Genomic DNA, 10,774 nt, shown 5'->3' on the forward strand with positions numbered 1-10,774 from the left:
TGACGGCGGCCAGGCCCGGACAGGCTGCTGGCTTCGGGCGTCCGGCCCGTGTCCCTGCTACTGGCACAAGCCGAGCTGCGGGGGCGGGTAAAGGGAATGGAGGGCTCTGTGTGAGGGCTGTCCCGGGGCTGCAGGCCGGCGCTCCTTCTTTGTGCTGCTCTGTGCTGAGGGGTTCTGGGCCGCGTCGGCAGCGTGCTCCCCGGTGAGCGGCGCCACGCTCCATAATCTGCTCGTTCCAGTCTCCTTTGCTTCTGACAGGCCCTGCCAAAGCTTTTGGATGTAGTGCCTGGCAGTAGGGCTGTGAGCCATACAGCGACCTGACACAGCTTGTCTAAATCTCGTATCTCAGGATGCTGTCAAACAGCAGAGACTTGGACAGAGGCCACGAAGGAGCAGTCATTGTGCCAGAGGTGTTGGGAGAGACTGTGAGCAACAATGGAAATGAAGCTGCCCACGCTCTGAGTGAAGGCTGTCCGTTGAGCAGGGGTGAGCTCTGCCAGCTGTACTGCTGGGAGGCACAGGGGAGCAGTTACTGAGCTGAGTCGACGCAGCTGAGAAAAAAACTCTTGTTGAGTATATAAAAGTCTGTTGTTAAATTTGTTCTTTCCCTCACTGAATTCACTGAACATCTTGCTGTAACTGAGGCTTACCGACCCTTCCCCTGCCCCCAACCCTTCCCGCCATTCCTTGTTTCTTGAATTTTCTTTTTCTGGAAGTATACTTTATGTATTGAAGTCATACATCCAGCCATACCTCTAATTGTTTTAACTACAGTCATATTTAAATGATCTGGTACAATCATCTTGTTTGCATGTCTTTCTTAAGTGTCAGGACCAGAAGCAAAACTAGAAGGTTCTGAGCAAAAATCTGAAGAGAAAACTATTGAGAATGCAATTGGCCAGAGGCAGAGTAAAGACAGCTTGAATGACTACAGCACTGGAGACACCCTCCAAAAAGTGCAAAAAGGTAAATTTGTGGAAGAGCAGGATAAACAGTTTTTGTGTTGACTGATACACCATTATCTTTATGTGTTAAAGTAGTCTTAGCATGTAAATCAGTCTTCAGCAGTCTTGTTTAACTCTAATTGTTGCTAATTATATGTAATATACAGTAGATGTCCAAGATCATAAAACATTGGTGCCAGTACTGTATTGTCACTGTACATTATAATAATACTTAAGACTTAAGTGTTCTGCATGACTTTCATATGTAAACAAATGCAATATTTCAGCATTTTATTTTGTTATTGTTGTATTTTGTCTCCTATAGAAAGTTAAGGTTATTTTAATTAAAAAGATCTGCAAAAATCTTGGTTAGAACACAACTTTTATTGAAATTCATATTCAAGTGCTTTTCAGTATTTCTCTGAACTAATTGGAAACATGACACAATATTCCTCCTCCACCCCATGTTGAACTGCAACTTGTTTTCTTACCACAAAGATGTTAAAACTGAAGAGAAAGCTATCACCTGCACATCCAGAGCAGATCAACGGAATGAACAAAAATTGGTTGATGATCACAAGTCAGTAATCAGCTCATTCAGTCAAAAGACGGAAGAAAAAGGGGGCTGTGTGAGGTAAAATATTGTTTATTGGTGGTTTTTATTTAAACCTTGGCATCATTGAAATCAGTAGGAGTTTCACATATTCTCTCTACATATACTCTCTACATGTTAACCTTAACTCTGGAAAATGATTTTGAAGATGAACTTGAGATTAATCAATAACTCAGGAATTGTTGATATTTCCAGCATCTGTACTTCTTTTTTATTTAGCAGACTACCTTTTAAATGTATGATGTAGCCTATTTAATGGATTTGGACAAATTTCTGCAAACTCTTGCGGGAGCAGATTTGACCAATTCTCAGTATGAATTCAAGGGATGCATTGTATTAATTCATCTCAGTGTAAATATTACAGTTGTCAGGATAGTTCTTGGCAGAGGTACGTGAAGGGACAGAGGCCCTCCAAGTTACCAAGAACTAGGTTGGATAAGAAACTTCATTATCCCAGGCTAATCAGGCCAGAACACCATCAAAATTAAATTCTTATGAGGAATGATGTCAGAAGTGCAACAACTGCACACGATAATTAGTATTCTTAAGGAACACATTTTATGGTGCTGTAAATTGCCTAAGGATGTTGATGATTTGATTAAGTGCTACTCGAAATAGCTCAATGAAAATTAGCGTAATACACCGCATGTGCATTGTGTATAGTAACACACCTGGGCTCACAATACAAGAAAACAGTATGTTTTAGAGATTTTGCTCAACATTTATAAATCTTTCATTCAGAGATTTATTTCAGCCTATAGAGCAGTAACAGGCTGACAATCATGTTTAGTATTGCCCCAAGAACTAGTCAGTTGACTGCATTAGAATTTTGTTCTTCAGCAATATTGAAGTTTACAGCATGGTAAGTGACTATACTAACAGAAAAATCTCTAAAAGTTCATTGTGAAAGGTACACCTTCACTGCCTTTACTCATGGTGTTGTATGTTCTGAAAATACCTTCTTGCCAAGGAAGTCTTACTGTTAAAAGTTTTAGTCCTACAAATACTTAAGACCACAAATGCAAAGTTCAGTCTATTAATAAGGGACTTGGAAGTAAAAAATAATTTTGGATCATATAGTATCATGCTATTGCAATATTTCTTTAAGTGGAGGATATCTACTACAAGTTATATTTTGGGTGGAATTTTGTTTTAAAAGAATCTGATCTTCCTAAACAGGAAGAAATCTGTATTTTCAGCTTTAGAATGTTTTTACTAGATACTTTCTTGCTGGATTCCCCATTTTATTCCCTATGCTAAATTGTGTTTAGCTGTGTAGACTGGCCTCCAAAAACAGTGTCCAGTTATTCTTTGTAAAGTTTGTGCTGGAGGGCTACTACCTCCATGGAACTGTCAGCGCACTGCTCTCTAGAACAGGCTCTCCAATAACGGCAAATTTATCCCTGTCCCTGCACATCTGTAGCTCTTGGTTTTCCTTGGTATCCTTTTCTGGGTTCTCACTTGCATAAATCCTCTCACGAGTAGAACTGAGTATTAAGTAATTACCATTTAACTGATGCTACTCATTTTCTGGTCTGGCATTCCTAGCCAATTAAAGTGGTGTGCTAAAACTTTATTGACTGTCAGTCTTTTATCAAAATGTTAGGTTGATAACTATTGATTTTCTAGTCTGAAATGGTGATTCAGGGTCCTAGGTGTTGCTTATTGGCTTTGCCAGCAGAGATGCTGCACCAAAGCAGGAAAAAATGGAGGAAAGGACGGAAGAGGAAATAACCAGTCTAACAAAAATTCATGCTGCTCTTTTTAAAGAAGATGAACTCTCTAATACCCTGCCTACGTTCTCTTCTTATAGCAGAAGTAGGAAGGGCCTTGTAACACACTTCAGGCCAGTACGAATGGAAAGCAAATATAAAAAAATCTAGAGCTTTTTCACTCTGAGTGTAGTCTTGTAAGTTGTAGCTGTTTCTCTTGCATAAAAGGACTATTAATTATTTTGCATTGAAATTTCTTTTATAAAGGATAATCGAATGTGTGCTGAAGTACTTTTTTTTGCTTTTGCTTCCTGTTATTCTTTTAGAATGACAAAAAAGATTCTGCAAGACATTTGTAAGCAGCACAAATTGTACTTGACCCCATCCTTAAATGATACGCTTTACTTGCATTATAAAGGTAAGCTCTGTACAAGATTGTATAGAGGTATCACTTTAAATAGTATTCTGGCAGGAAATCTAGTTTATGGCTCACTGAAGTGAGGTAGGTATTTAAACATTGTTTTAAACGAGAAACATAATTTAATTTGATATAATAATGTAATTGTGAAACAAAATGAGCAAATATGAAGGTAGAAAAGTGGACTGATTATAGTCTTGATTCATTTTGTAGACTCATTCAAAAGATTGATAGGAATCAAGAGACACTGTTTTTTAGAAAACAGTAGCCTCTGAGAAGTGATGTCTTAAAATATATGAATGCAAATTAGATCAGTATTTTATTTCAAAATACTTGTATTTTATTTTAAAATACATTTATTTTAAAATGCTTGTGTAACAAAGTTGTTTACCAAATTTTGGGACTTCTGTACTGACAAAACAACAGTAAACACATACTGTAGGTTCTCAAATACTACTGAAAGTAAAAGTTGCTAGAACAGGTCACCCTTTTCTGATCTCTAAGTAGTTTTTTCGATTATTCAGGATGGTGTAAGAATTGTTTTAAATAAACACAACATGCTAAACCTACCTTCAACATTTGACTTTGTTTACTATTTTCTCAGTATTTAAGAATCTAAAGTGCTCCACAAGATATAGACCAGAATAGGTACCTTATAGGTACATTTTGTCCCTTAATGGGCCAATTGAATTGCTAGAAGTCTTACCATCAGTTTTAATGCAGGTATTTTCACAGGCTGCTTCAGCAGCACTGGCTTAATGAATTTACGGTTTTGAATGACTTAATTTTAGCCAATGCAATTTCAGTTTGAAACATCTTTTTTTTTTTTCTGCAGGATTTGACCGCCTGGAGAATCTTGAAGAGTATACTGGATTGAGGTGTTTGTGGCTGGAATGCAATGGCTTAACAAAAATTGAGAATTTGGAGGCTCTGACAGAGTTGCGCTGCCTCTACCTGCAGCTCAATTTAATTAACAGAATCGAAAACCTGGAATCCTTACAAAAGCTGGATTCCCTCAATCTAAGTAACAACTATGTCAAGACCATTGAGAATCTCTGTAAGGACTGTTGGTGAAGGATGTTTTGAGTTACAAGAAGCCCATGGTCATAAGATTTGACAGTAGTTTCATTTTTTAATTATTATTATTTACATTAAAATGTTGTACAATATCCAGTACCAAAGTCCACTAGGCGACTGTCAAAGAGTATGTATTTTAGTTTAATAGTTCTGCAGTTTAAATATATGAGGAAACAGAAAACACATAATTACTACTTAAATACAAAGACCCAGAACAGTTTAGTATTTCCTCACTTCTTAATACCATCTCGGTACTTCTCTGTTTTGCAGACAGGTTGTCAATCTGTGTTTTACCATTTACTTTACAGTTACAATGTGCTTTGGCAGTTGCAGATGCGATACCAAATCTTTTACATCTGTTAGAGGACATATTTTCTTTTATGTACATTAAGAGTAATCTAAAACAGAAGTTTTTGTGTAACTAACTAGTTTGAAACATGAATTAACAACAACCAACCAGTGTTAAAACAAATAACTATTTTTCTTGAGGTGAAGAAAGCACCTTTGGAGGCATAGCCAAAAAATATGTATAAGCAGAACAACAAGCTACCCATGCTTCAGTACAGCGATGCTGAAAATTCTACTTGCTCCAAAAAAATTTCTGTGAAGCAATGGCTCTTACCTTTCCTTTCATTGTGTTCTTTCTGTCTGACAGCTTGTCTAAAAGTCCTGAACACTCTGCAGATTGCTCACAATAAGTTAGAAACAGTGGAAGACATACAACACTTGCAAGAATGCCCAAGTATTTCTGTTCTCGATCTTTCCCACAACAACATAAGTGATCCAAATATTGTAACTATTCTGGAGACAATGCCTAATTTGGTAAGCCAAATACAGCTGAGGCTATGGATTAAGTATATGAATGAATCCTATGAAGTTGTTTTGTCAAGTAGTCCAGCATGTAATGAAATAATTATTAAGCATTATTAGCCCTTTTGTAGATTACTTACAGCAACTTATATTCATCTTTTGTTTTTCAAAAGGTTAGAGGCAGTGCATATCCAAGTTGTATGCTTTTTGTTTGTTAGATTGTTAGTTTGTTTGCAGCTCAACTTTAAAAATTATTTTCATGTTTCTCCAGCATGTGCTGAATTTAATGGGAAATCAAGTGATTAAGAAAATCACTAATTATAGAAAAACACTCACTGTTCGACTAAAACAGCTAACGTATTTGGATGACAGACCAGTATTCCCAAAGGATAGGTAAGAAGCAGAGGCATCTTCTTTGCACAGCAGTAAGGCTCAAATGATCTTGTGTCTATTTTTTATAAATATTTTCATGGAAAGAAAAGAAGGCTGGTTTAATTTACTGCAGGCAGGTAACTTTCATTACAATAGAATTATACTAGAGAGAGCTACATACCTTACAAAAAAAAGGTAAGTATTGAACAAAATTGTTCTACAATATGTCTGCAGACTGCAGAATCAAGTCATAATTTCAACAGAAACTGAGCAGGTGTTTGGGAAAGCAAAGCCATGATCACAACTCCTGATGGATCTCTGGTGTTGTAATCACTCATGCTTAGATAATATCATTTATTTTGTTGCAGTTCTACTTGCAAGAAAAGATGCAGGTGTAGCCCTGCTCCATAAGGGATTGCCGTTGCTGTCTTCCTTTTCTCTGTTGAAAATACTTTGTGCTGTTACAAATTATTTTAAATTTCTCTTCTGTCAGAGCAATGAGCTTTTTGGCTGTGTTACAGTGAGCTCTTTTCTTTTCCATAGAGCCTGTGCAGAAGCCTGGGCTGTTGGAGGGCTTGAAGCTGAGAAGGCAGAAAGGGAAAAATGGGAAACTAGAGAGAGAAAAAAAATACAAGATAGCATTGATGCTTTAGCTGCAATCAGGCAAAAAGCATTGGAAAAGAAGACACAGAAGTATATAGAAGAAAGAGATGCAGGTGCAAAACATGGAAATGAAGGTGCAGCAGACATCATAGAAGGTTTGTGGTTAATATTTTAGATGTTTGTCACAGCTTTTCCAGCTGTTGTGCTCTACACTAGAGAAAGCAGGTGCAAGTCAGTGCCACAGTAGTTGCAGTTAGTGTTCATGAGTGGAGGCAGGTAGCAACCCAAAAGCTGTATTTCCCCAAGATGCTCCAAGAATTGAGCTGGTTCAGGCACCTGGGGGCTCCAGCACAACCCCACATTAACCACAAGTCCACTTCCAGGTACCCCTGTGCTGCTGCTTTAATTAACTGTATGTGGTTAAACCTAGAGCCTATCCGCTGCAGTGGTAATGCAGGGAATTTGAGGAAGATCATTAATTACTTAAGGTTTCACTTACTGCCCTTTTCTATGCCACTAATTTTCCTGTCGCATTATTCAAGATAGAATAAATTTATGACCACTGATAATCCACAGCCTAACGTTTTCAGTGACATCATGCATGCTTCAGAATAATCAAGACTGAAGCCAAGTGATAAGGGAGTACCGTCCTGTACAGAAGTATTAATGTGGTACAGTTTGACATTGTACAGGCTCTGAAGTCAGACATGGTTGACTAAGAAGTAAAAGTTTTGCAATAAGCTGGTAGTTGCATAAAGTAGATGATAACTTCAGCAGCTGATACTGATCATCAAAATGTGCAAGTGCAAGCATATATTTTAAATGTAGTGAGTCCTCTCAAATTTAAATACAAATATAGCATAATTCTTTACTGTATTGCACACTCTAGCTAAGATCTTGCTGGAGAACTGCAATTGCAGGGGAACTGAGGTGGGAAAACCTACAACAGTGCCACAATGCTAGGAAGACTGCTGATTTGTGAATAGCTGCTCAAGCAAACCAGGAGCTTTTGATGTGTATTTTGGGCTATGCTATTAAGACCATATGCAGTTGGATATTTATAATAAGTAACAACAGATTAACCCAGCAGTTCTAGTGAACTCATTTCTTCTATAGGAGCATCTGCAAATTCAGGTAACGATGAAAATTACAGTACATCAGAGATATCAAATTTATCAGAACAGCAAGAAACTCACGAGAAGACAGAGAGATTTGGAAATGAAAATTTTTATGCTCATGATGATGTGATAACGCTCCTAACAGACAGAGGAGATAACACTGACTTCCCATCTGGAAAGATTTCTGAGGGTGCACATGAATCAAATTCTTACAAATGCTCAGACTTCAACAGGAAGATAGATGGTAATGAACAAAGAAACAAACCAAACTGGAGAAGTATAGATGATAAGCCAAACAGACTCAGTGTAGCTCTCTTTTCCTGAGATTCCAAACAGCTGATTCATAGCTAAGAACATTCTATTAGATTTCCATAGCAATGAGCTGGAAAGCAAGTAATTCTGGATAAAATATTATTTTAATATTACAAAGAAAACTATTGTGAGTGCCCAGTCTGCAGCTTCTGATAAATAAAAGTGGAATTCTACTTCTCATATGTGCTAGACTTAATGACAGTATAGGAGAGTTTACAGGCTTCCCTTGCTCCACAGACTGTATGGTATTTCTTCCAGCAAAAGCTGGGCATGACTCAGAGCTCTGTGCCTTCACACACAGAATACTCTTTTTTACATGAACATGTGAATGCATTCTTGAAAAGTACAAATATTTATGAAATGTAAAGGGGACAAAGGTTATGAGATGAGCTGTATTCAGCTGTTTGCTTCTACAGTGCTCACTGTTGCAGCATAAAAAGTTTTTTATTCAGCTAGTTCTCTTCAACTAGCTATCTCTATTTCTTAGATCTTCCAAGAGAGAAGACAGCTTCTGAAAGGTCTGTGGTTCCTGAAATGGCTGAGTATGCTGAAATCGAACAGATCAAATGTGAGACACCAGAGAAACTTCGACTTGGTGTATGTATTAGATTCAGGTATTTGATTCAGATTTTGGTTTGGTTATTGTCTACTCCCAGATTAACTCCTTTAACATCCTGGCTAGACAAAGTATATGGCTAGGTTTCCAAGAAAAGTCCACTACTAGGAAAAGTAGAAGAAAAAAAAAAATTAAGTGGAAGGAATTTACTACTGTTACCGAAGTCTGTTCTGTCCTTTGGCTATTAGATAGCCCAAAGTTGAAGTTCTAGGTCTGTGATTTCTCTGTGGAGAGAGTTAGCAAGGACTTTAATGTGAAAAATAGAAATTGCAATAGAAAGAATCCAGGGAGTAAATACATCCTTCTAAGGAAAACTCCAATAAAGTATTCATTTGAAAAGAGAAACAATCATAGGAAAAACATAAGGAACACATAGCCACCCAGTTACTGTCAATGTTAGCTGGTAATATTAGATACTATAATTAGTTCTCAAAACTCACAAGCATATTTCCAAGAAAAGCAGCATGTGCATGTTTTGGGTAGGTAATAAAGGATTAGCATTTCTAATGTATTCTTGTTTTCTAAGATTTCTATCTGATGATGCAAACATTTAAACATTTCATCACGTTTAGCCACAAGGACCTGAGTGTGACCACCGAGAAATACAATTTGAGTGCAAAGGAGTATCATTCAATATATTCTAGTTACAACCCAACTGCAAAACTGACAGTGCCAGATTATGACACAACTGCTAACTGTTGAGTTTGCAATTTTCCAGAGTAGTTAATATCTCTTGTGCAACATTGCTAACTAAATTCTTATTGAAATGCTTTAGAAAAGTCAGTTACATCTCTTCTGTGCTCTTAATGTCCTAGGAAAAAAAAACCATCCTATTACTGTAAGGCTCAACTCATTGTTTCAGTAAGGGCTTACTGCTGCATCTTCCTATTCAGGTGTTTTTGATAATAGACTTAACAAGGATAGTGGAGAGAACTGGCAGCAATTCCAAGTATATACAATGTGATTTTCATAAGCAGAACCCGCAGGGCTGAAATACAAGCTCTTTTCTTGGTGCTGTATGGCACCATTGTGTAACACAGTATAAAAGAAATGCTTCAGCATGCCTACATGGAGTTTCTTCCATCACATAAGAAAAACCCAACAAATCTCATACTAATGCATGTTTTAGTGTTCTATGCTATGCTGTTCTACAACTGATACTTAATAATTTATTGTCAGGAACTTCTGGCAGCAGCCTCCAATACTTACGCTATTGCAGATTTTCCGGAGACATTTAGCACTGACATAGCAGGGGATGGCTGTGAAGATGCTGTAAATTAGAATTTCTGAAGAAGCACTGTAGTCTGTATTTGTCTGTGGACGGTCTCAGTAGTAATACAAGTGAGAAGAGTGGGGGAAGATTTATAGTGCGGTGGATCTGACGTCCCTGTGTCGCGCAGAAACAAGTCAGACGTGCACAGACTGGTTTTCGTGCATAATCTTTGGCAGTGTTTGAACTAACAGCTATTTCCCTTTTGACACCAAACTCAGTAACAGTCACCTCCAAATCTTAATGCATGCATTTTCCATTATTTTATTCTAAAACGATGTGAATTCAGGATATGCTACACTAGCCACAACCACATCAGGAAACAGAAGTTTTGTTTTGTTTCTGTAACAGCCTTCACATACAAGACTGTGCAGATCAGATGATTCTGATGCTGCTGTGCCAAGTGAATAGCTATACAAAACCAGTCAGCTCTAAAACAGTACTAAAGGAGGTGCTTTTACCAGCATTAGCCAGCATTGAGAAATTGCTAGAAAGGTATTACATTCTACCTGACATTTTGTATTTTACCCTCTATTTTTGCTTTCACTGTCAGCAACTGGCATGTGATTTAGAAAATGTTTTTTAATGGAAACCTGTTCAAGGGAAAAAATTCTCAGCAAGTTTCCAGTTCCGTTTCCTTAATTACATGGCATTCACAGTAAAACATTGTTTTATTAGTTGTATTTAGGTTAACAGAATTTACTGAGAAATTGTCTCAAAAAGTCAGAAGATCTTGTTTTGGCTTTTACCAAAAGATGAATTACAGTTAAGATTAAGTAAGTCTATTGATAGATACAAGACAACCAACAGACGTAAACCACATTTCCTTTTAAAATCTTGTTAGTGTCTTCTTGTCTATCCATTTTTCTTCCTCTTTTTCTTTTTCCTTTTTTCTTTTTCCTTTTTTTT

General features: G+C 37.3%; 1 protein-coding gene across 1 annotated transcript; it reads left to right on the top strand.

Moving 5' to 3' along the window:
* The first annotated feature begins 6 nt into the window (after positions 1-6).
* DNAAF1 (dynein axonemal assembly factor 1) lies at positions 7-10,739 on the top strand. The gene is made up of 11 exons (XM_019619810.2): positions 7-87; positions 350-486; positions 826-966; positions 1,443-1,578; positions 3,596-3,687; positions 4,523-4,744; positions 5,420-5,586; positions 5,846-5,967; positions 6,490-6,704; positions 7,666-7,911; positions 8,467-10,739. The coding sequence occupies exons 2-11, from the start codon at positions 351-353 to the stop codon at positions 8,676-8,678; spliced, it is 1,689 nt and encodes a 562-aa protein (XP_019475355.1). The 5' UTR covers positions 7-87; position 350; the 3' UTR covers positions 8,679-10,739.
* The last annotated feature ends 35 nt before the right edge of the window (positions 10,740-10,774 follow it).

The sequence above is a fragment of the Meleagris gallopavo genome, chromosome 13 (genome assembly GCF_000146605.3).
Source record: "Meleagris gallopavo isolate NT-WF06-2002-E0010 breed Aviagen turkey brand Nicholas breeding stock chromosome 13, Turkey_5.1, whole genome shotgun sequence".
NCBI lineage: Eukaryota > Metazoa > Chordata > Aves > Galliformes > Phasianidae > Meleagris > Meleagris gallopavo.